This window comes from Pseudonaja textilis, chromosome 1, assembly GCF_049901715.1.
Source record: "Pseudonaja textilis isolate UNSWEBS1 chromosome 1, rPseTex1.2, whole genome shotgun sequence".
Lineage (NCBI taxonomy): Eukaryota > Metazoa > Chordata > Lepidosauria > Squamata > Elapidae > Pseudonaja > Pseudonaja textilis.
The window spans coordinates 539,864-567,532 of NC_141990.1; the positions used below are offsets into that span (position 1 = coordinate 539,864).

Sequence of the window (27,669 nt, forward strand, 5' to 3'; positions counted from 1 at the left end):
GAAGAACTGAAAATGGAACTTAAAAAGTACAAAGAAGATGCACAAGGAAGGAGAGGTTCTTTTGGCTTTGTATTTCAGTTTTTAGAAATGGAGATTTGGAATTATGAGAAACAACAAGAAATGCCTGCAGAACAAGAAGATTGCGACAAAGAAGAAGCCATCTTTAATGAACAAGTAATCTTAGATCGGGGAAAAATAGGAAAGGGGGGAAAGAGAATGGAAAGTTTAAGATTGGGAAAAACAACTCCAAAAAAAGATAGAGTGAAAAATAAGTATAAAATCAGAAAGCAACAGAAGAGGGAAATGCAGAAGAGGGAATTAGAAGTAGAGAGACAAGGGGATAAAAAGGGGAGGGAGAAGATGAGAGGGAAGAAAGAAAGGAAAAGAAGTTATAAAGGACAGAAGCAAAATATAGAGAAACAGGGCCTATTTAGAGATAATGGGTGAAAACTTAATGGAAAAAGGGATTCTGCAAAGGTACATAAGATACTATCGTTATATTAGAAACAGAAATAATTTTAGAAAATATGAAACAATGTATGATTAAAATGTCTGATAAAATAGCTATCGTAATTCAGTGGAATGCTTGTCAATAAATAAATGTAACAAAAGGTATATTTAATGATTTATAAAACATATGTGAAGAGAAGGGAAAAATTAATTATGGAGATTATGTGTTTTTAAGGAAGTATGATATTTAATTGAAAAGAAGTGTTAAAGATGTTAATATTTTAATAATTATTAATGATAGAACTGAACTGGAATGGAATGAGGGTTTATAATTACATATATTTACAATCTTTCTTTTTTTTTAAAGAATATAGTGTGTATTATAAGAATGTGCAGAATTCGATTGGAAGTTATGTATTAGGTATTATATTGAAGGTCATAAACTTAAGGTATATATTGAAGTTTAAATAAGAGTTGAATGGAAGTAATTAAAAGATATAAAGGTGTCATACTCCAATTAGTAACTACAGGAGAAACTTTGTTTAATGAGAAAAGATAATATGAAATTGAAACAGGACAGACAAAAGTATAAATATAATGATTTGAATTGAGATGAGATAATCAAAATAAAATTGAGAAAATTAAAAGAGGGGAAAAACTATATAGAAAGTGTAAAATAGTATAAGATATGGAATAGAACACAAAAAGGAGCATGAAATTGGGTTTTGTGTCTGTATAAAGAAATTCAACCCGGGACCATGCTATTTTCAAAAAAGATGTTTTACTTGTATTTTGTGTGTGTGAAAACCCAAATAAAACTTTATTAAGACTTGTAGACTTTTACTCCCAGCTATGCTGCCAAGTTGGGAGACCCCTGCCCTAGACCATTCAAGTGGCTGTTCAGTCTCTTCTTAAAAGCCTCCTGTGATGAAACGCCCACAATTTCTGGTGGCCAGCTGTTCCACTGGTTAATTGTCCTCCCTGTTAGGAAGTTCCTCCTTAATTCCAGGTTGAATCTCTCCTTGGTCAGTTTCCATCCATTATTCCTTGTCTGGCCTTCAGGAGCTTTGGAGAAGAGGTGGACCCCCCCTCACCCCTCTTCTTAGGGGCAGCCCCTCAAGTATTGGAAGGCTGCTGTCCCCTCCCCTGGGTCCTTCTCTTTGTTAGACTAGGCGGGGCAGAGACGGGGCACAGGGGGCGGCTCCCCTGGAAGCAAAGCCTTTTCCTGCCAATTCGGGCCGTTTCGGGGTTTGCTGCGCTGTGTCCTTCCCAGCCGGCGAAGCCTTTTCCCACCTGGCTGCTCCGGGATCTGAATTCCTGCCAAGAAGAAAGACAGAAGGGTGACTTCACCACGTTTTATGGTTCGATATTGGAAGGGCGGGTTTCTTGTTTATGCCTTTATGGCCTTCAGTAACAGGTGAGCTTTGCACATTCCCCTAACGAGGAGCAGCCGCCGCAGCCGCCGCCAAGACCAGGGATCCCTGACCAAGATGCAAGGATCCCCTGGGTGGGATCTGGCCTCGTTTCCCCTCCCCCACCCCGCAAAGCCACCGCAGGATTGGAGCTGCGTCTTCTGCACCAGGGCCTCACCCAGCTCTTTCAGGAACAAGGCTGCTATTAAAGGCCCAGGAACTTCTCACAGGGGGTTTGGCAGGTTGTGCATGTCTGCGTGTCTGTGTGTGTGTGTGTGAGGGAGGGAGGGTTGTAGGTGATCCTTACTCTGACTTCCAAGAACAAGGAGGAGCAGGGAACGCAGAGTTTCAACATTCCTGACAAGGACAGTTTGCTCTTCCTTTCTCAGCTGTTCTCCCGGGCAATGAATTATACCACCCGGCCCTCCTTCTGGCACAGCCAGTGGCGTCACCTCCCTCTTTCTCTGCCCTCCCTTTCCCAACTCACTGGCCTGCGGAGTGCTGCCCATTGGCGTAAACAGGGACCGGCAGACGTTTCCTTTTGACAGAATAACGGAGTTGGAAGGGACCTTGGAGGTCCTCTAGTCCAGGGGTCTCCAGCCTTTGGGACCTCAGGGACCACCAAACTCATCATTTTAAATCCCGCGGACCAGAGACCCTGGGAACCCCCCAAAAAAAAAACCCTCCACCCTGTTTTCCTACCGATGGATCACTCTATTTGGGATCGCAGGATTCCAGCTCCGTTCTCAGGGGGTGGGGGAGAGAGAGAGACTTTTGGCTTCGTGCAAGGAAAGCAGCAGAAGCCGCAGAAGTCTTTCTTTCTCTTCCCCAAACTCCGCCAGAAATGAGTCTTTGCAGCCTCTTGGAGTAGGAGGCCTTGCAGGGCCCCAGGACTCATTTCTGGCGGAGTCTGCGGGGGAGAAAGAGAGACTTTGGCTGCTTTCCTTGCATGCAGCCAAAAGCAGACGAAAAAAGAAGCGGAAAGAAGCAGCTGCTGGCCAGGCCAGGCGCGTGGGGCGAGTGGGGCAAGTTCTCCCCCTCCGCCCTTTTCCCCCCTCCCCTCACTACCTTGAGTTGTCCACAATGCAAGTGTCGCAAGCCTTGTGTTTCTGCACAGCCTGGATCAATTGCTTTGGGGGACACATTTCTCTGCGGACCAGCAAAACGTTCTCGTAGACCACCAACGGTCTCTGGCCCACAGGTTGGTGACCACTGTTCTAGTCCAAGCCCTTAAACCAATTCAGACCTAGGGCTGTCCAGCCTCTTCTTAAAAGCCTCCAGTGACCGACCCCCCACAATTTCCAGAGGCAAGCAGTTCCATTGGTCAGTTGTTTTCACAGTCAGGAAATTTCATCCCTTCTTTCTTGTCCTGCCTTCTGCCCTCCCCCCACACCCCGCGTTCTCTGTGGGAACAGAATGGGGTGACTCACTTGCCACAGCCAATTCGCCATGGCTAACTCACCCTAACGATTTTCTTTCATTGTCCAAAACAATTTAAAAAAAATATTTTAATTGTTGTCATTCACATTTTATTTTGGCCCTCCTTTTGCATCTTTTCTGTCACGACTCTCTTTTTCATTTCTTTGAGATTCAGGGACTTTTGCCCCGCGGCCACTTGCCCCACGGGGAGCCGGCCTTGGGGCGCCGGCCGCGGCCAATCCGTTCATCTTCAGCCGATCCCACAGACACATAAACCCCCCATCGACGACGCCTTGACGCTTTTCCCGCGGGAGAAACCGGCTCCGTCCGGACGGGACTTCGCGAGGCGCGAAGGGCTCCCTCAGGTTGCATCTCCACGGCTGCAGCCGAGAGCAGCGGTGCGTCAAGCCAAGAGAGCCGGCTCGCGTGTCGGGACCCACGTCTAAAGAGGAGACCCTGTCCCGGGTTCATCCGAGTTCCCTGGAAGAGGCTGCAAGCGGGGGCGGGGTGGGTGGGTGGGTGGGATGCAACCTGGAGAGCCAGAGGTGTTGGCTCCTGAGTCATCTGAATGCCAGGGAGGAGGGGAGGACGCAGCGAGCGAGCGAGCGAGCGGGGAGGCACCCGGGATTACCACGGCAGCTGCCAGACACCGGAGCGACTTCCTTCTGGGCCGAGAGATTTCCAAAGACGCGTCCCGTCTCCTTTAACCCCTCCCCGCCCTGGGCTCCTGCCTCACCTAGTTATGGAAAGAGGAGCAACTGCCGAGCCGAGCCAAGGGGCCAAGGTCAGCCCCGCGCGCACCAGCGCCTTTATATAACCCGGGGCAGCGCCTGGCTTTCCTCTGGCACCCGGGCAGGCTGGGCAACCTCTCCATCATGTGGCGGGCGATTCTGGCACACAGGAACTACCTCATCGGCATCCTGACGCCCCTGGTCTTCCTCCCTTTGCCCCTGGTCCTCCCTTACAAGGTAGGTGGCTTTCTCCCTTCCAAAGAGTTAAAAGGCTGTGTTTTATTTTATTTTAAATCTTCTTTGGCTGGCATTCCGGCGTGCGTCCGGGTTTTCTTGGAGCAGAACAGTGCAACACGGTTTTGGGGTTCTTGTTTTTATGGGCAGCGGGTCTCCCAAGCGCAACGGAAGAGGAGTGAAAGGACAGGCGGATCAACCAGCCGCAGTTTCCTCGAGGTTTCTAGTTTTATGTTTGTTTGTTTAATTTCGTTCTTACGTTTATTATATCCGCCCAGCACCCGAGTGTAAACCAGCCTGGTTCTTTCGCGCTGTCCGAGGCTGTAGAAGGCAAAAGCTGGTTGACACGGGTGTTGGAAAGTGGCTTTTGAAAGGCAGGTTTGGGGTTCATTGTTCGCTATGCTTTAAACCGCAGTCAAGGCGACGATTTGGGAACTTTCTGGGCATCTGGTGGCGGTGCCCGCGAAAGAGAACGCGGTGCCAGCCAGAACAAACACACAACCCATAAACGCAGCGAAGTTTGCCAAAAACACGGAGATCAAACGTGCGTTCGAGCCGCCTCAACCCCGAGCGCCAATGTTTACGTTTCAGTAGATAGTCGGCATGTGCCGTCCCCGCCAAACGTTGCAGGGAGTAGCAATTGTCGTCGGAATCCGTAACTTCGGAGACACAAATCGCGTCGTGAGAACAAGCACCGCAAAATCGCAGAGAGACAAAACCACAGAAGACTAAACCCGACGGTAAATACATTTGAAAAAGAAGATAATCCGTGGTGTTGCAGAAAACAACAACAACCACTGGCAAGCCGAGCCAGGCGGCAAGGCGAAGGGATCCGCAGGGCTGGAGCCGCTGCCGAAAAGGCCCTGCGCTCCTGGCTCCAGGTGGGCTTCCGGGGGGTCCCCGACTGGCAAAGCAAGGGAGGCAGGGAGGATTCTGAGGTTGGCAGCGGCTGCTGGCTGACCGGGGACCCCTGGACCGTTGCAGCTCTTTCAATCCCATCGAGAGAAGCTTTGCAGCTCAGCGTTGAATTGGTGGGGCTTACTTGCAGATTAAGAGTTGGAAGGGACCTTGCAGGTCATCTAGTCCAACCCCCCCAAACAGGAGACCCTACACCATTTCTGACAGATGGGAGTCCAGTTTCTTCTTGAAAGCCTCCAGGGATGAAGCTCCCACAACTTCCGAGGGCAACTTCTGTTCCATTGGTTGATGGTTCTCCCTGTCAGAAAGTTTCTCCAAGTTGAATCTCTCCTTGGTCACTTTCCATCCATTCTTCCTTGTCTGGGCGACAGTTGCTATAGAAAATAGCTTGACCCCTTCCTCCTCCTCTCTGGGGCAGCCCCTCCAATATTGGAAGACCGCTATCCTGTCTCCCGTGGTCCTTCTCTTCCCTAGACCAGCCAGGCCCAGTTCCTGCAACCGTCCATCGTATGTTTGAGCCTCCAGTCCCCTCATCCTCCTGGTTGCTCTTCTCTGCACCCTCTGAGCTCGGTGGGTTTCATTACCCAACATTATTGGTGCTAGTAAGGATTCGTGAATTGAGGGCAATCTCCTCTTCTAGCACTGATAATGTTCCCTAGCTGGATAATGAAACGTCTGCAAGAAAATAACCACGCTCAAGCGGTATCAAGGAGCACCCCCACCCCCCCACCCAGTCTGACAAGGGGGAAGGGCACCTGCAGGAGAACAAGCTGTGACCCAGAGGGTGTGTATCTATCTCCCTAAAGCTCCACTTTTAAGCCTCACTTTGTGACTGCCGGAGGAGAATGACACACACTTTCCTTGGGGGTGGGGGTGGGGGGGTGGGGGGAGGCGCTGACCTGTCTTTAAAGCTGCCCAGGTACTAACTGCTTATCCTTGGTGACTCCTCCTCCACACACAGGCTCCTCTGGGACTTTGCAAACCCCCCTTTCTCTATGTGCTCCTTGGTGTAAATATTTAGTGCAGAGGTCTCCAAACTTGGCCCCTTTAAGACTTACGGACTTCAACTCCCAGAATCCCAAACTGGCTGGAGGATTCTGGGAGTTGAGGCCCACAAGTCTTAAAGGGGCCAAGTTTGGGGACCCCCGAATTAGCGTTTAAAAGCAGCGTCCAGGGTTTTCTGCCTTGAAGTGGGGCTGAGGGCCCAGGTGCGCCTGGGGTGGCTCTCCGTATATTGGCAAGGCGTGGAGCAGAGCGCGAAGCATGTCCACCAGGTGAGAATTCAGCACCCATAATCCCCAACTGGCAAGCTTGGGAACTACAGTTCAGAATCTGGGGGGGGGGGTGGAAAGGCCCAATAAGTGGGTTTTAATTCATAGATACGTCAACATACTGGCATTATCACTTGCCATTTTTCTGCCTTTCAGTGAAATCTAATGTTTTTTTTCTTCTTCCTTTTCCTCTCTCCTCCTCTTTCTTCTTCTTCCCTTCCTTCCACGTCTTCATTTTCCTCCTCTTCCTCTTTTTGATGGTTTCATTTTTGCCAGACATCTCCTGAAAGGAGAAAAGTATAAATAAAATACAAAATCGAAAGCCCGCTCAAAGAAAAGGCACAGCCAACATTTTTAAAACCGTGATGAACTTGGAGCATAGAGAGTTATTGGAGAATCAGAGGGGATTCTAATCTAAGCCCTGCATAGAATGTTCTCTGCCTGTTGATTACAGGTTAGAGGATATTTAGAAATGATATTTATGTATTGATTGACATGGAGATAGATCAACTTGGAAGATTGCTTTCCTTTCCACCAGGAGTACAGATAATCCTGATTTCCTGTTACCACTAACTCTTCAGAAGGCGAAGATTGGAAGGGAATGGACTTTACACGGGACATCTAGTAAATGGGGGTGGACGTCAATTCCACTCCGCTGTCCACCCTCTTTAAAGTTGCCAACAGAATCCTTGCTTGGCGACTCCCCAATTTTAAACATCTCCAGCTAAGGAGAGTCCCCCACGACTCTGGCACCCACGTCCACTAGTGAAAGTGGGTGTTTGAACGTCAACCCCTGTTTGAGGATTTCTTCTGGGTGTCCATTTCCTGGTCATTTAACCCCAGAGCTTCAGGTCTGACCTCCTGGGGCAATTGGGCCTCTACCTTCTAGTCCAGGGGTCACCAACTGGCAGTCTTGGAGCACGGGTGGTCCGTGAGAAAAATTTGGTGGTCTGCAGAAAAATTATTATATCACAGTAAATCTTAAAAAAAAAAAGCATATTAGTGGTCTGCAGGATTTAAAATTATAAACTTGGTGGTCCCTGAGGTCCAAAAGATTGGCGACCCCATCTTCTTCTGGACTAGATGACCTCCAAGGTGCCTTCCCACTTGTCTTTTATTCTCTTTTTCTATGTTATGCCGTTATTTGTTTTTATTCTGTGCTATTCTGTTGCTCTGTTCTCGTTTTATTCCGTTGCTCTAGTTTTGTCTCCTTTCATTGCAAAAGTTCAATGAATCACCAGCGGTTCTTAAAGTTAGTGAAGCGGTCGTTAAGTGAATCTGGCTTTCCCATTGACTTTGCTTGTCAGAGGCGGATCGCGTTCTGATTTCCGGAACTGTCATAAATATGAAGCCGTTGCCAAGTATTTGAACTTTGATCATGTGACCATGGGGAGGCTGCCAGTGTCTTAAGTGGGAAAAATAGTCGTAAGTCCCTTTTTTCAGTGCCGTTGCAAACTTCAAAAGTTCGCTCAACCGGGTGTTGTAAGTTCAAGGACTCTCCGCGCTTTTATCTTAATGAGACCCGTTCTCTCTGTGGCTTGTCTTTTAATTGGCTTTGATAGTCAATTAAATCTGAAATAAATTCAGGAATTTCTTTTCTGAAGATCCGGAAGCCCTCAAATCCTCCCCCGAGGGGCTTGAAGACTCGCCAAAGAGCCTCTTGCATTTTCCCATCGAAGGGAAGAAGTTTATTTCACAAACACCGAAGAAATTTCCCCTAACAAACCCCGACCGGCTGCCTGTGTCATTCACAGCTGACAGCGATTGTTTACCGCTGGGATGAGACACCACCAGGAAACCATTGGGCCTTTCCAGGCACGACAAGGAAGGCAAAGAAGGCAAATGGCCTGGGTGAATCAGTGTTATGGAATCATTGGTTGGAAGCGGGACCCTGGGAGGTCCTCTAGTCCAGCCCTTTGCCCAGGGCAGGGATCTGCAGCCCACCCCAGACTCGTGACTTCAGGAGGGAGGCTGGCCTGCGGCTTCATCATTCCCACAGTCAGGGAATCCCACCTTGATTCGAGCCTGGTGCCTCTTTTTTCCCTCCATGGGTCCTGTGGGGTCTCAAACCTTGGATTCTGGGGGTCGAAGTCCTCCAGGCTTAAAGGGGCCACGCTGGAGACCCTGGAGAGGTCTGGAGAGGTAGAAAAAGGAGAAACTTCTCAACAGGGAGGACAATTAACCAGTGGAACTGCTTGCCACCAGACGTTGTGGGGGCTCCGTCCCTGGAGGCTCTTCAGAAGAGACTGGACAGTCGCTTGTCTGGAATGCTAGAGGGGCTGGACTAGAAGGCCTCCGAGGCCCCACCCAGCTCTGTTGTTCTGTATTCTGTTCTTCAGTCGCCTCCTTCATTTTGCACAGGTTGGCTCATTGCCCCTTTCCGGGCAGTCCAGAAATAATTAACTGCAGAGCCAGAGCCAAGAACCTTTCAGCCTGGCTTCCCATGTAAACATGCTTCTTACATAAACCGGTACATCCATGAAGGACCTGTGGATCGGTCGGCCGCCGTTGAAGCGCCACCCGGTGTCAGGCGCAAATCACCAGGTGCCTTGGTGATTGGAGCTCAAAGCACGGACGAGCGTAGTTTTGCAACTTGTACACAACACTCTTGTCCAGGGTCTCCAACCTGGGCCCCTTGAAGGCTGCTGGACTTCAACTCCCAGAAGTCCTCAGCTTTGTTTCACAGCTTTGCTGGCTGAGGAATTCTGGGGGTTGAAGTCCAGCAGTCTTCAAGGGGCCCGGGTTGGAGGCCGCTGCTCTCGTTAACTACAGGCAGTTAACTACAGGGTGGTGTAACTGTCCTAAGTCCATGCCAGTTGCCAAGCATCTGAATTTTGATCAAGTGACCCTGGGGAATGCTGTAACGGACATAAAAGAGGAAAAACCAGTCCTAAGTTCCCCCTTTTTTGCAGGGTGGGTGTAACTTTGGATGGTCACTAAATGAATGTTGATAAGTTGAGGACTACCCGCAATGACCAAAGCCGGATTGGCGCTGAATCAGGGCCCACGGCATCCCAAGGGGGCTGGGTTTGGCTCCCTGGTGGCCACTCAGTTGACTCCAAGCTGATGACACGCTTAACCCCACCTTGCTCTGCTGCTTTGCCCAGTTCTGCCCCTCAGCCCCTCCGGACTGATCAGGAGAACAGAGTATCAGAACCACAGAGTTGGAAGAGACCATGGAGGTCATCTAATCCAGCCCCCCTGCCCAGGCAGGAGACCCCCGTACCATTTCAGACAAGTGGGTGCCTGCAGTTTCGACTGCGGTGGCTCCCCTAATCACGCTGGCAAGGAAGGTCGTAGAACGGGGACCAAGGCTTGCTTAACGATTGCCTTGCTCTGCCCCTCCGTCCCGCTCCCACAATCCTTGTCCTGGGAGGGCGAAGCTGGGAGAAGCCGGTCTGGCCCAGAGTGGAAACCAGGACTTCCAGCGCCTGGTGCTGGGGACCCCTGCAGGCCTTCCACGAAGCAAAGTCCGGGGCTGGCGGGGGGAGATTAGGCTGCCTCCAGCCCTGCTTGGTGGCTGTCAATCTTTAAGCCAGGCTGGGCGGGGGTGTGGGGGTTGCCCTGTCAGATCCAGCAGGAACCCCAGGCTGGCAGAAGGAGGAGGAGGAGGAGGAGGAGGAGAGCCAGGAGGGGCAAAGTGCACGCCTTGGCTGAGTCAGGATTCTTTCTTTCTTTCTTTCTTTCTTTCTTTCTTTCTTTCTTTCTTTCTTTCTTTCTTTCTTCCTTCCTTCCTTCCTTCCTTCCTTTTCTTTCTTTTTTTCTTTCTCTTCTTTCTTCCTTCTTTCCTTCCTTCCTTCCTTCTTTTCTTTCTTTCTTCCTCCTTCCTTCCTTCCTTCCTTCCTTCCTTCCTTTCCTTTCTTCTCTTCCTTCCTTCCTTCCTTCCTTCCTTCCTTCCTTCCTTCCTCTTTCTTTCTTTCTTTCTTTCTTTCTTTCTTTCTTTCTTTCTTTCTTTCTTTCTCTCTCCCTCCTTCCTTCCTTCCTTCCTTCCTTCCTTCCTTCCTTCCTTCTTTCTTTCTTTCCTTCCTTTCTTTCTTTCTTTCTTTCTTTCTTTCTTTCTTTCTCCTCCTCCTCCTTCATCATCTCCTCCTCCTCCTCCTCCTCCTCCTCCTCCTCCTCCTCCTCCTCCTCCTCTCTGGCTCAGGGATTCTTTGACTTGAAGTCCATACCGTGTCGTAATGTTGCCCTAGCCGCCCACCCCTGACCTAGCAGATTGCGGGGCCTCCGTCCGATGCTAAATTTGTCTGAACAGGAAGTTTTCCTCTGTCCCGGGACTCGAAGACCTTTTATAAACCCCAAACAACTCCTACTAATCCCTGCACATATTTGCAAATATCCTAAAAGCATCCATGGAACACAAACGATGCTTGTATGCGCATGGAGAGCTTCTGCACCCGAGACAAATTCCCTGTGTGTGTCCAATCAGACTCGGCCCATAAAGAATTATCTTCTGTCCGGCCTCTTTCTTTCCCTGGTGTGTGTGTGTGTCTTGTCAGTGTGTGTGAGAGAGAGAGAAAGAGCGGGGGCGGGGAGAGAGAGAGAGAGAAAGGAAGGAACGAAGAGAAGGGCCAGGAACAAAGGCTTCCAAAATGCAACCTCTCCCTGATTGCCGCCCCTCTCAATAACAGATCAATACCCATCAGATCAGGGCTACGTAGACAGCCAATTACGGGAGTTTCTCTTTCTTTCTTTCTTTCTTTCTTTCTTTCTTTCTTTCTTTCTTTCTCTCTTTCTTTCTTTCTTTCTTTCTTTCTTTCTATCTTCCTTCCTTCCTTCCTTCCTTCCTTCCTTCCTTCCTTCCTTCCTTCCTTCCTTCCTTCCTTTCTTTCTTTCTTTCTTTTTCTATCTTCCTTCCTTCCTTCCTCCTTCCTTCCTTCCTTCCTTCCTTCCTTCCTTCCTTTCTTTCTTTCTTTCTTTCTTTCTTTCTTTCTTTTTTCCTGTCTTTTCTTTTCTTTCTTCTTTCTTTCCCACACTTCAATTCAGTTCCCGATCTGTCTTGATCCATGTGCAAATGTTCGAAATGTTTGCACGGAAAGGTGCCTAGGCTTCTCACAGATTCCTTGTAATGATATGTAAAGATGTGGCTTTGCGGCTTCATTCATGCATTTTGAAACAAGCCTGATGGATTTTTAAAAAAATTTCCCTGGAGGAGGAAATGGAGGGATATTTACTCTACCTTCTACAGATGAAGAATCAACATGCAGGTAGTCCTTGACTTAAAGCCATTCATTTAGTGACGGAAGTTACACTGGTACTGAAAAAGAGGGACTTATGACCCTTTGGCACACTTAGTGACTGTTGCAGCATCCCCAGCCTCACCTGATCAAAATCCAGGTGCTCAGCAACTGACTTGTCTTTATGACAGTCGCAGAGTCCTGGGGGGGTTTATGCGATCCCCTTTTGCGACCTGCTAGCAAGCAAAAATCAGATTCACGTGGCCCACTTAACAACTGCAGTGATTCACTTAACAACAGTGGCAAGAAAGGTCGTAACATGGGGCAAGACTCACTTAACGACTGTCTCGCTTGCCAACAGAAATGCTGGGCTCAATTGTGGTCATAAATCCAGGACTGTCTATGTAGCTGAATTCAGGTTCATGTCTTATTGATAGATTTATTATTTGTTAAACCGATTTGCAGAGCCAGCCAGCTCAGAGGTGAGTCCAGGCAGCTGAGCAAAATATCAAAAAATCCACCGTATCATAACAACCCATAACTGTTTCCCTCCCTCCCTCCCTCCCTTCTCCCGGTGGGCCAGGGGACCCTGCCGTGGGGGAGAGGCGGTCCTTCAAACAGGCCCTCTCCCCGTGGATGAGGTGGGGGGAAGGCAAAGCAGTTGCAGCCACAGGAACACCTGCGTCCTGGGACACCTTTCTCCAAACCTGTCCAAGGCTCCGTTTCCAGCCAGGAGGCGGAAGGAGGAAGCCTGGCCAGGAGAGGCTTTGCCTGCCCTCCTCCCTCCCGCTGAGACAGGCCCTCCCGAGGCAGCCACGGGGCAGAGCTGCGGTTACCTGCCTAATTACAGGCCTGGGTTGCCCAAGTTGCCAAGGTGGAAGGAGCAGCCCAGGTGCTCCGGCAGAACAAACACACCCAAGATCTGGGCCTCGGTTCTTTGCAAGCAGGGAAGTGGGTGCTTTTGAAACCGGAGCAATTGCGTGCAGGTACGCACAGGCCCGCACAGGTGCGGCCTTGCTCGGAGTCAGGAGGGGCAGAGGATTACCAGGAAGAGAACCAGGCCGGTGGACCCGGGCTCTCTCTCCCCTTGGCCTTCGCCCATTGTCTCTCTCCAAAGCTCTCCAACCTGGGCCAGTTTACGACCGGTGGACTTCAACTCCCAGAGTTCCTGAGCTAACATGGCTGGAGGAAGAGGAATTCTGGGAGTGTCTTAAAGCGGTCAAGTTTGGAGACCCCCTGCTCCGTCCTGGGGGCTGCTTAGGGCTGGGTCAGAAGGCCGAGAGGGCAGCCCAGGCGCCCCCTTCAACCATCCCCGGTGGACAGCCCCCTGGCCTGCGGCTTCTACCGTACCTGCAGCTCTGGGGTTCCCCACCCGTGAAACTCAGAACAGAATAACAGCGTGGGAAGGGACCTTGGAGGTCTTCTAGTCCAGCCCCCTGCTCAATCAGGAGACCCTAGACCATTTCAGGCAAAGGGTTGCCCAGCCTCTCCTTAAAGTCCTCCAGTGATGAAGCCCCCACAACTTCTAGAGGCCACGTCTGTTCCGTTCCTTCCTTGTCTTCACCGTCAGGGAATGTCTTCCTGTCTCTATTTCTCCTTGGTGAGGTTCCCTCCGTTGCTTCTCCTCCTGCCTTCGGGGGCTCTTTGGAGAATAGGCTGACCCCCACCCCACCCCCTTCTCTGGGGCAGCCCTCAGATACTGGAACGGTGCTATCGTGTCACCCACCGTAGATCTTCTTCGCATCAGGCTGGGCCCACCCTGCAGTTTCCTGCAATTGTGCCTCCTATGTTTCGCCCTCCAGCCCCTTCACCGCCTTGGCGGCTCTTCTCTGCACTCTTTCCAGAACCTCAACCGCTCTTTTGTATCGGGGCGAGCCAAACTGGACGCGATGCCTGGTCCAAGGGCCATTCTGGCTCGGACCAGGGGCTGTTCTGAGCACCCCGCTTTGCCCAGAGGGGCAACCAAGGCTGCTGCTGCTGCCCAAGGAGGGTCAGTCGGCCTGGAAAGACCAAGGGCCCCCCCTGGGAGGTAGCTATAGCAACGGCCCTTAGACTTATATCCCGCTTCACAGTGCTTTCCAGCCCTCTCTAAGCGGTTTACTCTGGTCCCCCAACAATCTGGGTCCTCTTTTATTGACCTCGGAAGGACGGAAGCTGTTGAGATTCGATCTGCTGGTTAGTGGGCAGAGTCAGCCTGCAATGCTGCATTGTAACAACTGTGCCATTATGGCTTCCTGCCTTCCCCTTTCCTTCCTTCCTTCCTTCCTTCCTTCCTTCCTTCCTTCCTTCCTTCCTTCCTTCCTTCCTTCCTTCCCTCCCTCCCTCCCCCGCTCCTTTGTTTCTTCCTTCCTGTCTTCCTTCCTTCCCTTCTCCCTCCCTCCCTCCATCCCTCCTTCCTTCCTTCCCTCCCTCCTTCCTTCCTAAGCCATAGCCCTTAGACTTATATCCCGCTTCACGGTGCTTTGCAGCCCTCTCTAAGCGGTTTACAGGTTCAGCCTCTGGTCCCCCAACACTCTGGATCCTCTTTTATTGACCTCGGAAGGACGGAAGGCTGAGTCAACCTGGAGCCTGGTGGGACTCGAACTGCCAAATTGCAGGCAGCCGGCAGTACTGCACTCGGACCCCTGCACCACCGAGGCTCGTCAAGATGACGACGACCTTGGCTTCAGGGAGCGGGGCGGCTGGTGGGCTCCTCCTCCTCCTCCTCCTCCTCCTCCCGGGTGTCTCTTGGGTGATGTAACCTCCTTGGGGGTTTTCCTGTCACCCTCCCATCAAGGACCTGGCCTGGTTCAGTCCCGCTTAGCTTCCCGGGATCACTCAAGGCGCTGCTGACCGGTTTGGTCTTCTGGAAAAGGTCCCAGCGGGAAGGCCCAGAGCCCAGTTTCACCAGCCTGGGAATTCCCAGCTGTTCCCGTCTCAACCCTCCAAGTTCTCGCAAGGGCCTTGTTCTCTGGGGAGTTGCTGGGGTTGACGCCCTCATCTGGGGCAGCCCAGGTGAGGCAACCCTCCCTGCGTCTTCCTGGTTTCTCAACGCTGCGCCTGCCTGGAAGCCTGGGAGTCGGGCCCACCAAACATCTGGAGAGCATCCGTTCGGGGTTGGGTGCCTCATCAGTCCATGTTTCTCAGCGGTGGCAGCTGAAGGGCTTCCACTCCCAGAATCCCCCAGCCAGCCGCCAGCATGTCTTAAGATGGGTGGAGTTCCACCCGCTGCCTGGGGAACTCTGGGAGTTGAAGTCCATAGAGATCAAAGTTGCTGCCCTTAAGAAATACTTAACACCCAGGAGGAGCGGAATGAACGAGGCCAGGAGAACGAGCCCAGGAGCTCCGTCTCCAGCCCGGAAATGGGATTAAGCGGCCGAAGCGGCCTTGGTGGGCAGCAGCCTCTCATCAGGTGCCCAGCAGGGGCTGCACTCGTACGGCACAAGTGAAATCCCAATTTCCTGTTACAGTTTGTGGCTCTTTGTGTTGTATCGGCCGATACACACAAAAGACGCGAGGCAGTGACTTGAGTTCAGCTCATTTATTAAGGCTTAAAACAAGTGTGTCTGCGGCTGGGTATGCTGCAGCTTATGTGGATCTGGCACCGGGCGCCGCGCCAATGACAGCTGTTCGAATCGCCCGCGATCAACTCGGCCAATCGCGGTCGATTCTGAACGGCCAATCAGTGCCGCGCGCTCAACCAATCCGGTGTCTGCGTGCTCGTCCAATCAGGGTTGCCGGATTTCAAGAATGTAAATGTCCATACAGAACACTTTGGGTGTTTGCCAAAGTCTGGTGCTGCCTTCCCCGCCCCTTACAGATTGTGTTGACAGAGCTGGAGAGCAGGGGCCCCTCCCAGGGTGGCAGCCCTGCCCACTTGGTGCGCTCAGGGCCCAAACCTTCTCCTTGACCAGCTTTTCTTCTTCTTCTTCTTCTTCCCGCAGGAAGCCCAGTGCGGCTACACCATCATCGTGATGGCCATCTTCTGGTGCACGGAAGCCCTGCCCCTGGCGGTGACCGCTCTCTTCCCCGTCCTCTTCTTCCCCCTCATGGGCATCATGGACTCCTCCACGGTACGCCAAGCAGGGGAGTCGGGAGGGCCCAGGTGGGCGGGGAAGGGGGGAGGATGCTGGGTTCGAGAGCATCTTCCAATATTTGTGGGGCTGTGGTGGAGAAGATGGCGTCCACCTGTTCCCCAAAGCACATGACGGACAAGAAGCAACGGATGGAAAGCGATTGTGGAGAGAAACAACTTGGAACGAGGGAAAAATGTCCTGGCAGGAAGGACAATTAGCCAGGGGAACTGCTTGCCACCAGGAGCTGTGCGTGCTCCATCACGGGAGGCTTTCAAGAAGAGACCGGGCGGCCATTTCTCAGGGGTGGTAACAGATCACAGATACTCAGAGTTGGAAGGGACCTTGCAGGTCATCTAGCCCAACCCCCCGCCCAAGCAGGAGACCCTACACCATTTCCGACAGGTGGGAGTCCAATCCCTTCTTGAAAGTCTCAAGGGATGGTACAGGACAAGGGTGTCTAATCTTGGGAACTTTAAGTTTCGTGGGGTTCAATTCCCAGAATGGGTTTTATGGATGGGTAGAGATAAGAGGTAGAAATTAGATGAAGAAAGGGTTTATGTTTAAATTAAACATGGTTTATAACTATAAGTATGCTAATATAACCAGTAGGATTACAAATAAGCTAATATTATTATAAATATGGTTAGAATCATTTCGTTGTACTATTACTTTTGTTATCAGTATATATAAGTATGTATGTATGTATGTATGTCTGTATGTATGTGTGATATTCAGCTTTGTTCGGGTATTTTTCCACGTCATTATAGTTGTGCTTTTAAAGTTGTAGCGACGTTTCGGCAGAATCTCATCTGCCATCACCAGGCTTCCGTATTGAGTTCGTCTGTGAGTCAGACTTTTACAGTTGTGTAAAACTGTAAAAGTCTGACTCACAGACGAACATATGATGAACATATATATATATATGTTACTATTTCTTTTTTTTTTCTTTTGTAACATAGCATGCCTGGACAATACACTGTATTCAAGATATTTGTATATAAATTAAAAAAAAAAAAACTTGACCTAAAAGACTTCCTGCTGGAGCAGAGGGCTGGACTAGAAGATCTCCGAGGCCCCTTCAAACTCCCTCATCCTGTTGCCTTGCTTCCCTGCAGGTGTGCATGGAATACCTGAAGGACACCAACATGCTCTTCATCGGGGGCCTCCTGGTGGCCATCGCGGTTGAGCACTGGAACCTCCACCGGCGCATCGCCCTGCAGGTCCTCCTCATCGTCGGCGTCCGGCCGGCCTTGTAAGTGCTTCAGGAGAGGGCCCAGGCCTGGGGCCTTCCCCTCCCCATGGGCCCCTTGAGGAAGGGGACCCTTGGGGGAGGGCTCTGGTGGGTGGACTTCCTGCCTGCTGGACCTCAGAGTTGTCCTAGAGAAGGCCTGCGCACCCCTGAGGTGTCCTTGGAGTCACCTGCATCCCTGCCCAGTGGGGCAATCAGTCAGAACAGAGCTGGAAGGGACCCCGGAGGTCTTCTAGTCCAGCCCCCTGCTCAAGGAGGGGACCCTCTACTAGGGGTGTCCGACATTAGAACTTGAAAGCTAGTGGGCTGAAAGTCCCAGAATTCTGAGAGTTGAAATCCACTTAAGTCTTAAAAGTTCTAACTATTTACAAAGTCTGCACTGCTATCACGATTAATCTTCTCATCCCCCTTATCACCATCCCCTCCCATTTGGGACTGTAGGACTGTAACTTTGTGGTTTGTATCCTTACGATTTATATGGACTGTTTCCTGGTATGCTTTGATGGCTTATTGTACCCTCTGACTGTCATTAAGTGTTGGACCTGATGATTCTGGACTCTTGACGAATGTCTCTTTTCTTTTATGTGCACTGAGAGCATTTGCACCAAGACAAATTCCTTGTGTGTCCAGTCACACTTGGCCAATAATTCTTTCTTCCCTTCTTTCCTTCTTCCCTTCTTTCCTTCTTTCCTTCTTTCTCTCTTTCCATCTTTTTTCTTTCCTTCCTTCCTTTCTCCCTCCTTCTCCCTTCTTTCTTTTTTTTCTCTTTCTTCCTTTTTCCTCCTCCTCCCTTTTTCTTTCCTTCCTTCCTTCCTTTTTCCTCCCTCCCTCCTTCCTTCCTTCCTTCCTTCCTTTCCTTCTTTTTCTTTCTTTCTTTCTTTCCTTCCTTCCTTTCTCCTTCTTTCTTTCTTTCTTTCTTTCTTTCTTTCTTTCTTTCTTTCTTTCTTTCTTTCTTTCTTTCTTTCTTCCTTCCTTCCTTCCTTCCTTCCTTCCTTCCTTCCTCCCTCCCTATCTATCTATCTATCTATCTATCTATCTATCTATCTATCTATCTATCTAATTATTAGGTGTTGTACCAGAAGTTTCTTGACGAATGTCTCTTTTCTTTTATGCGCACTGAGAGCCTTTGCACCAAGACGAATTCCTTGGGTGTCCAGTCACTCTTGGCCAATGAAGAATTCTATTCAATTCAGTTCAGTTCTAATGTTGGAGACCCTCACCTCTCCCACTCTGCGCAAATGGCAGTCCAGCCTCTTCTTCAGAGCCTCCAGTGTTGGAGCAGCCATAGCTTCTAGTGGCCAGCTGTTCCACTGATTGGTCTTCCTTCCTGTCAGGAAGTTTCTCCAGGTTGCTCCTCTCCTTGAGGAGTTTCCATCCGTTGGACGTCTAGGTGGTTCTGCAAGAGGTTCTCCAGAAGGTCCAGTTGCCTCCTGCAAAAGCCCCTTTGGGATTTCCACCCGTTGCTTCTTGTCCTGCCTTCAGGGGCTCAGTGGAGAATAGGGGGAGCCCCTCTTCTTTGGGGCAGCCCCCCAAATATTGGAAGGTTGCTGTCAGGTTCGTCCCCTGCTCCTTCTTTTCAGTCAACTAGTTCAGGGGTCTCCCACCGTGGCCACTTTAAGACTGGTGGACTTCAATTCTCAGAGTCCCTCAGCCAGCGAACTCTGGGAGTTGAGGTCCCCAAGTGTGAAAGTGGCCAAGGTGGGAGACCCCCTGGACTAGACATCCCCAGTTCCTGCAATGGTTCGTCATATGATTTTGCCTCCAGTCCCCTAATTCTCCACGCCAAATCACAATTAGTTGTCAGTCCTGACCCTTGGTATGGGGCTAGGAAGTGCCCTGGGCTGTTCACCCAAGCAGCGTGTTAAGGTAATGAAGATTTAACAGCTGACCGGCTGCTGGAAGGCTGTAAGCCATGATGGGGAACTGAGGATGAGTCAGCAGGGTACTGCCGCTTTAAGAAGCTGTCTATATAAGGGAGGCCATGTGAGGGTGTCTCTCTCTCTCTCTCTCTCTCTCACCTCCCTCTCTCTCTCTCTCTCTCTCTTCTCCACCCTCTCTCTCTCCCACTCTCCCCTCTCTCTTCCCTCCCCCTCTCTCTCTCCCACCCTCCCTCTCTCTCTCTCTCTCCCTCCCCCTCTCTCTCTCTCCTCTCCTCGTGTTCTACCTCCACGGTAGTTCTCCGTGTAAAGTTGAAGATTGATTGCTTGCCTGGTATTTGCCTAAGATGTGTATGTCTGTATATAGCTGTCTTGTATAGAAACCGTTGTTAAAAGACGGAGCCGCCGTCTGTTGTGTTGTGCTCCTGGGTTGTGCCTCACCTAGTCAGGCTGTGCACACTCTGACAGCGCAGCTCCTGGAGGGGCTGTGGGGCTCCAGCCTGGCCAGACCCTCCCTCCTCTCCCTCCTCCAGGCTCCTGATGGGCTTCATGGGTGTCACGGCCTTCCTCTCCATGTGGATCAGCAACACGGCCACCACAGCCATGATGGTGCCCATCGCCCAGGCCGTCCTGCAGCAGCTGCAGAAGTCGGAGCTGGAGCAGAGCGCAGCGGAGCAGGGGGCCGCCCAGAACGGGACCATCAACCGGGCCTTTGAGATGCAGGAGGCCCCCCCGCAGCAAGGTAGGCCTCCCGCTAGCACGCCAGGCTTCCTCGCGGCTTGCAGGGGCTCCCGGAGGAACGCCGGGCCAAGGCGGGCTGAGGCCTCCTGACATTTAGAGTAACAGAGTTGGAAGGGGCCTTGGAGGTCATCTAGTCCAACCCTCTGTCCAAGCAGGAGACCCCACACCATTTCTGACTGAGGGCAGCCCAGTCTCTTCTTGAAAGCCTCCAGGGATGATGAAGCTCCCACAACTTCTGAAGGCAACTTTTCTTCCATCAGTTGATTGCTCTCACTGATGGAAAATTCCTCCTTATTTCCAGGTTGAATCTCTCCTGGTTCAGTTTCCATCCATTCTTCCTTGTCTGACCTTCGGGTGCCTTGGAGAATAGCTTGACCCCCTCCTCCTCCTCTCTGGGGCAGCCCCTCCAATATTGGAAGATGCTCTCCTGTCTCCCCTGGTCCTTCTCTTCCCTGGACTAGCCAGGCCCAGTTCCTGCAACCGTTATTCCTATGTTTTAGTCTCCAGTCTCTTCATCCTCCTAGTTGCTCTTCTCTGCACTTTTCCTAGAGCCTCAACATCTGTTTTTATAGTGTGGTGACCAAAACTGGATGCAGTTCTCTAGGTGTGGCCTTACTAAGGCTTTATAGAGTGGTATTAGTACCTCCCTTGATCTTGATTGTATCCCTCTGTTGATGCAATTTAGGATTACACTGGCTTTTTTGGCTGCTGCTCCTTATATGTTTTATCCTCCAGTCCCCTCATCATCCTGGTTGCTCTTCTCTGCCCTCTTTCCAGAGCCTCAACCTTTTTTTTATAGTGTGGTGACCAAAACTGGATGCAGGACTCTAGGTGTGGCCTTACTAAGGGTAGGTAGTTAGACAGACAGACAGATAGACAGACAGACATGTTATAGATCAGAGGTGGGATTCAGCAGGTTCTGACCAGTTCTGGAGAACTGGAAATTTTGGAAATTTTGAGCAGTTGAAAGAACCGTCAAATACCACCTCTAACTGGAGATTCTGCAGTATCCTTTCCCTAAAGATAGATAGAGACAGACAGAGAAGAGAGAGAGAGAGAGAGAAAGACTACACTAGACTAGCCAGGCCCAGTTCCTGCAACCGTCCGTCATATGTTTGAGCCTCCAGCCCCCTCATCCTCCTGGTTGCTCTTCTCTGCACTTCTTCTAGAGTCTCTAAACATCCTTTTTATAGCGTGGTGACCAAACCTGGACGCAGGACTTCTAGGTGTGGCCCTTACTAAGGCTTTCTAGGGTGGGGTTAGTACCTCCCTTGATCTCGATTGTCTCCCTCTGTTAATTCCTCATCCAGCCTGCGGGATCACGGGGGGGGTCTGCCTCCCACTTGCCCGCTGCCCTCCCGCCCGGCTTGCTGACCCCCCCGCCCCATCTTATGACCCTCCAGCCCAGGTGCAGGTGGTGGTGAAGGAGAAGCTGCCGGAGGAGGCTGAGCCGAAGCTGGACGAAGAGCGGCAACAGCTGCAGCAGAAGCACCAGACCTTTTGCAAAGGGATGAGCCTGGCCGTCTGCTACGCTGCCAGCATCGGGGGCATCGCCACTCTGACGGGCACCACCCCCAACCTGGTCATGAAGGGGCAGATGGACGAGTGAGTCTTCTCTCTCTCTCCCTCTCTCTCTCCCCGGGCCTGGCCCCCTCCCCAGGTTTCTGTCCCAGAGGATTAAGGGGAGGGGGGCCCAGAAGGGTCTCCCTCCGACTTTCCCCATCGCTCCTTCCCATGTTCCAGACCAGGAGTCCCCAACCTTGGGCACTTTAAGACTTCCTCCCTCCCCTCCCGCTTGCTCCTTCCTTCTTCCTTCCCTTCCTTCCTTCCTTCCTTCCTTCCTTCCTTCCTTCTCCTTCCTTCCTCCCTCCCTCTTGCCTTCCTTCCTTCCTTCCTTCCTTCCTTCCTTCCTTCCTTCCTTCCTTCCTTCCTTCTCCTTCCTTCCTTCTTGCTCCTTCCTTCCTCTTTCTTTCCTTCCCTCCTCCCTCTCCTTCTTCCTTCTTCCTTCCTTCCTTCCTTCCTTCTCCTTCTTTCCTTCCCTTCCTTCCTTTCCTTCCTTCCTTCTCCTTCTTTCCTTCCCTCCCTCCCTCTTGCTCCTTCCTTCCTTCCTTCCTTCTTCCTTCCTTCCTTCCTTCTTCTCCTTCTTCCTTCCTTCCTCTTCTCCTTCCTTCCTTCCTTCTTCTTCCTTCCCTCCTCTTGCTTCCTCTTCCTTCCTTCCTTCCTTCCTCCTTCTCTTCCTTCCTTCCTTCTTCTTCTTCCTTCCTCCTCTTTCTCCTTCCTCCTTCCTTCCTTCCTTCTCTTCTTTCCTTCCTCCTCCTTCTCTTCCTTCCTTCCTTCCTTCCTTCCTTCCTTCCTTCCTTCCTTCCTTCCTTCCTTCCTCCTTCCTTCCTTCCTTCCTCCTCCTTCCTTCCTTCCTTCCTTCCTTCCTTCCTTCTCCTTCTTTCCCTTCCCTCTCCCTCCTCTTGCTCCTTCCTTCCTTCCTTCCTTCCTTCCTTCCTTCCTTCCTTCCTTCCTTCCTTCCTTCCTTCCTTCTTCCTCCCTCCTCCTCCCTCTTCCTTCCTTCCTTCCTTCCTTCCTTCCTTCCTTCCCTTCTTTCCTTCCTCCCTCCTCTTGCTCCTTCCTTCCTTCCTTCCTTCCTTCCTTCTTTCCTTCCTTCCTTCTTCCTTCCTTCCTTCCTTCCTTCCTTCCTTCCTTCCTCCCTCCCTCCCTCCCTTCCTTCCTTCCTTCCTTCCTTCCTTCCTTCCTTCCTTCTTTCCTTCCCTCCCTCCCTCTTGCTCCTTCCTTCCTTCCTTCCTTCCTTCTCCTTCTTTCCTTCCTTCCTTCCTTCCTTCCTTCCTCCTCCCTCCTTCTTCCTTCCTTCCTTCCTTCCTTCCTTCTCCTTCTTTCCTTCCCTCCCTCCCATCCTCTCCTTCCTTCCTTCCTTCCTTCCTCCTCTCCTCCCGCTCTCCTTCCCTCCCTCCTCGCTTCTCCTCTCTTCCTTCCTCCTCCCTCCTTCCTCCCGAATCATAGAATCCTAGGGTTGAAAGGGGCCTTGGAGGTCTTCTAGTCCAACCCCTTGCTCAAGAAGGAGGCTTTATCCCATTTCAGACCAATTCAGCCACGACTTCTGGAGGAAGCCCCCCCCCCCACCTTCTGCCTATTAATTCTTCTTATTGATAGGAAATTTCTCCCACATTCTAGGTTGCTCCTCTCAGTTCGGCCCCCAAAGGGGGAGGGTCGGCTGAGGATGGTCACGTTTCCTAGCGCCGCCCTTGCGCCATCTGCAGGCCAGCCCCTCTTAGCCTTGCCCTCTTTAAGGCGGGTGGGCTTCAGCGGCCAGAATCCCCTGCCCCCAGCAGGCCACCTGAGGCTGGGAAAGGCGGCTGCCCTGGGCGGGTTTTGGGGGGGAAGGGGCGGTGAAGAGGGGGGGCTTCCAGAGGGCCCAATGACGGGTGGGGCTTGTCTCTCCTGGCCAGGCTCTTCTGCCACAACGACAACGTGGTGAATTTTGCCTCCTGGTTCACCTTCGCCTTCCCCGCCATGCTGGTGTTGCTGGTCCTCTCCTGGCTGTGGCTGCTGGTGATGTTCCTGGGCTTGGAGTGAGTCTAGGGCCTCCATCCAGCCCTGGGGGGGGGGAAGCGGGGGGGTGGGGAGGGGGCTCACGGAAGAGGCCACTGGGGCTCCCCCCTTAATTGGGTTGTGGGGGGGCTTGGCCTCCAACCAAGGGGTGCTGGGCAGAGATATTTGGTCACCAGAGACCCTGAGCAGACCGAGTGAGAAGGCAGCTCGGTCTGCCCAGAGCAGGGGTCTCCAACCTTGGCCACTTTCAGCCTGGCGGACTTCAACTCCCAGAATTCCCCAGCCAGCTTTGCCGAGTTGAAGTCCTGCAGGCTGAAAGTGGCCAAGGCTGGAGACCCCTGGTCCAGAGAGACCTCCTGCCCGGTTGACCCTCTCCAGGGGGGTGGAGAATCCTCTCTGCCGGCTGCCCCCCCCCACATCCTTTCCCCTCTGACCTCACAGCTTCAAGAAGAATTTCGGCTGCGGCACCAGCGAGGAGGAGAAGCGGAAATCCGAGCAGGCCTACAGCATCATCAAGAGCGAGTACCGGGCGTTGGGCCGGATGAAGTTCTCCGAGGCGGCTGTCCTCATCCTCTTCATCGCCCTGGTGGTCCTTTGGTTCACCCGGGAGCCTGGCTTCATGCCCGGATGGGCCAACGCACTCTTCAGCCAGAGGGCAAAGAGGTGAGGAGGAGGGTGCCTGTCTCAGGGTGGAGGTCTTGGAGCTCTGGATAAGCTGCCTTTGGGTCTGTGGTGCAACCGGTTCGCCCTGGTTCGCCTGAACTGGTTGCCAAAAATGCTACCAACGATCAGCTGATTGGCTCGGCAGAGCCTCAGCAGGCATTTGGAAAGCTGCATGCGCGCCCAGAAAGTGCACGATCACCCAGCTGGTTAGGGAGACTGGTAGAATCCCACCACTGCTGGTGGTCTTGCCCAGAGACCCCAAAATATTGGCTAAAAATCAAAAAATGGTTGCAAGAGATTACTAAAACACAAATAGAAGCGGAACCGGAATTATTTTTATTGGGGATATTTAAGAAAAAATATGGGAGAAATATAAAATATATAATATTACATATTCTGACGGCAGCTAGAATTGCTTTGGCCCAATGCTGGAAACACCCACCTATAGCTTCAGATGAATTGTTTATTATTGAAAAAACAGTGACAAGTGCTGAGATGGACAAACTAATGTTGATGTTAAAAGAGAAAGAGGAGACTGAATACTATAAAATTTGGGAACGATGGTATGACCGGATCGAACAAAGATAGTTAAAAGGTTGATGAATTAAGGATAAACAATACATAAGTTAAATGTTTATAGTTGCATAAATTGTATATATTTGTAAACAACACACAAAATAGCAGTATAAGAAAATTGCCACAGTTTGTTGAATTAATTGTTGAATTTAAGAGATTTTTACTTTTTACTTGTTTTATTTATTTTTGGGTTTTTTTGAAAGCTATAAAAGATCAATAAAGTCTATTTTAAAAAAAATCCCACCACTGCTTTGGGTCCTCCCGTTGCCTCCACCCCCCACCCCCTGAGCTGTGTTTTTTTTAATAAATATTATTTTTATTTTGACAACAAACAGACAAAACACAAATACAAACCATCTAATAAAACCATCTGTCCATTGTACCTTGTGTCGGTTGGTACAGATCTCTTGTTCACGATATTCATATTAGTCTTTCCCTTCTAAACTTGAATTAAAGTTCATGTGATGTAAATCAGCTATCCATATTATATTGTTATCACACCATTATTAGCCTTTGATTGTAAGTTCACATCATCCTTTCCAAGCAAACCTCTATTTTTACAATGTCTGCTTCATAATATCCTTCATTTCACCGTAATGAAACGTAACGGAGCTGTGTTTGAGGCAGCCAAAGGCCCCTCCCCTTTTCAGGCCTCTCCCTCCAACCCGGTCTCAGCCGGGGGGTGTGACACTGGACTCTGTCTTACAGCCACATCACGGACGCCACCGTGGTCATCTTCATCGCCCTCCTGATGTTCTTAATCCCCTCCGAATTGCCCAGGTGTTCTTCCGGGGCCCAGCAGGAAGGTAAGCGGAGAGGGTCCAGGCTGGCAGAGGGAGAAGCCCGGGGGGGGTGGCCCTCCTGGCAGACCCCTCCTGGGAAGGTTCAAGCGAGGGGTCTGGAGGGCCTCCACTCGGCTGGCAGCTCACTCAGGAGCCCCGAGATCAGAAGGGATCGGGTGGAACCACCTCTTCCTCCTTCCACCTCTGCCCCGATTCTTTTCTGGCCGTGGAGGGAGCGTTTCAGGGGTCCAGATTCACTGACCTTGGAGCCAAGGAGGGAGGATGGGGGGTCTCTCCTGCCTTCCCCAGCTGCCCATCTAAAACTTGCCCTAACCAAGAATAAATTGGGGGGGGGGGGGGCAGAGAGAGGAGAAAACTTCAACAAGGGCATTTGGAGTTTGGAAGAAGCCACGTGGTTTTATTGTGAAGGGGTCTCCGACCTGGGGCCCCTTTCAGACTGTGGGGACTTCAACTCCACTTTTGCGGTCTGAGGAATCCTGGGAGGTGAAGCCCACCAGTCATAAAGTGGCCCGGGGTGGAGACCCCTGATATTCCCCCCCCCCCATCCAAAAGATGAGGCCACTTCTGGTCAAATCAACCCAGTTTTTTCTGCCCCTTAGGAAATTGGGAGGGGAGGCGAAGTGGGGGGACTGGTTTCACCTTGAGAGGAAGACCCCCCTCAAGTTAACAGAGCACCACCAGGTGGGGGGGAGGGGTCAAGGGGAAACTGGTTTCAAGGGGGGGTGTGGAGTGAATGGCTGGAGCCAAGGGCTTCCTCTCCGCTTCTCTTGCAGGCAGCCCGGGCCAGATCCGCGCGCCCCCCGCCCTCCTGGACTGGACCACCGTCAACCGGCAAATGCCCTGGAACATCGTCATCCTCCTGGGCGGGGGCTTCGCCTTGGCCAAAGGCAGCGAGGTGAGGGGCTGCCCCGAGCTCAGTTGGGCAGGGGGGCTGCTGGCCATCCGGAGGAGCCCTTTCCCGTCCCCAGGGGCGCCCCCCATCCCGCAGGGGGCAGGGTCAGGGTCCCCATGCGTGGGAAAGTCCAGGCTGCCCGGGGGTGGCATCAGCGGGAGTGGGGGGCGTGCTGGCACTGCCTCTGCCTGGAGCGCCTGGCAAGCGTGCCGGGGTGCCTCCGGGCCTGTTTTGGAGGGGGAGCGCTGGGGGAGGACCAACTTCAGGCGCTTTTTCCGCTCCTCCGGGGTCCTTTTCAGGTCTCCGGCCTGTCCAGCTGGTTGGGGAACAAGCTGACGCCGCTGCAGAACATCCCCCACCCGGCCATCACCTTCCTGCTCTGCCTGCTGGTGGCCGTCTTCACCGAGTGCACCAGCAACGTGGCCACCACCACCCTCTTCCTGCCCATCCTGGCATCCATGGTGAGAGCGGGGAGGGGGCTGGCACGACCCCCCCCTCGCCTGGCTTGGCCAGAGCCTCCCCGGCTGCCCCCAAGGATTCCCAGGGAGGGAGGGAAGATGTAGGAAGGATGTCACCTGAAAAGAGAGCTCTTCGCACTTGGGACCTTGGAGGCTTCCTCTCCCAGTGGGGACCCCTGGATTAAAAAGAAGGGAGGGAAGGGAAAAGAAAGGAAAAAGGAAAGGAAGATTAGGGGGAATGGAAGGGTGGAGGGGGAGGAAAGGAAAGGAAAGGGAGGAAGGTGAGGAGAACGTAGGAAGGACGTAGCATTTGGGAAGGAGGGAGGAAGGAAGGAAAGACGGAGAAAGAGAAAGAAGGAGGGGGAGGGGAGGCTTCCAGGCCACTGGGCACCCCCTCCCCCGTGCTGAGACCCCTCTGCTCCCCCCCGCAGGCCCAGGCCATTGAGCTGAACCCCTCTACGTGATGCTGCCCTGCACCCTGGCCGCCTCTCTGGCCTTCATGCTGCCGGTGGCAACGCCGCCCAACGCCATCGTCTTCTCCTACGGCAACCTCCGCGTCATCGACATGGTGAGCCCCGTCCCTTTGTGGGTGGGGGTAGGGAAATTGGGGTTCTTTCCTGGCCCGGCAGAAACAGAGCCCACCGCCCCACCCTCAGGCAAGGCCCACTTCGCCGGGCTTGGAAGCCAGAAACCTTCCCGGTGCCGCTTCCTCGTCCATGGCCGCAACAACGCGGAGCCTCCAGTGACCGGCAGCTTCTCCCTGAACATCAGGCGCCGAAGGGACTTTTCCCGCCCTGCTTGTGGGCTGGAGGAGCTGCCTCCTTTCCACCACCAAACAGCCCCGGGGTAGACCGCCCTTGGATAGGGAGGCTCTGCGGGCCCTTCGCTGCCAGGTTCTGACGCGGCTGGGTTTTGTTTCTGCCCTCCCAGGTCAAAGCCGGGTTTATGCTCAACATCCTGGGCGTGCTGACCATCATGCTGGCCATCAACACCTGGGGTGTACCCATGTTCAACTTGCGCCAGTTTCCAGCCTGGGCCCACGTCAACGCCACCCAATGCTGACGGGGTGGGGGAGGGAAGAGGGTGACCTGAACTCGGAGCAGCTTGCCCGGCCCTGAGCTGGTTTCTTGGGCATCCGGTGGCCTCGCTCTGGGGGGGGGGCACAACGTAGCTCAGACCGGCCCGGCC

The 27,669-nt window shown here is 52.2% G+C and overlaps 1 protein-coding gene and 1 long non-coding RNA gene across 2 annotated transcripts; one reads left to right on the forward strand and one right to left on the reverse strand.

Annotated features, from left to right (window-relative positions):
• Nucleotides 1-1,212: 1,212 nt before the first annotated feature.
• LOC148127482 (uncharacterized) lies at nt 1,213-8,715 on the reverse strand. The gene is made up of 3 exons (XR_015741669.1): nt 8,506-8,715; nt 6,570-6,718; nt 1,213-1,767 (listed from the first exon to the last, which is right to left on the reverse strand). It is a non-coding gene; the product is annotated as an uncharacterized LOC148127482 (long non-coding RNA).
• On the forward strand, nt 3,872-27,669 carry SLC13A2 (solute carrier family 13 member 2). Its single transcript, XM_087924068.1, is given in 13 exon segments — nt 3,872-4,249; nt 15,533-15,661; nt 16,780-16,916; nt 19,324-19,532; nt 20,935-21,136; nt 22,987-23,109; nt 23,531-23,752; nt 25,037-25,134; nt 25,905-26,026; nt 26,323-26,484; nt 26,913-26,934; nt 26,937-27,049; nt 27,412-27,669. Coding segments are annotated over 13 exon segments (1,764 nt in total). The 5' UTR covers nt 3,872-4,156; the 3' UTR covers nt 27,544-27,669.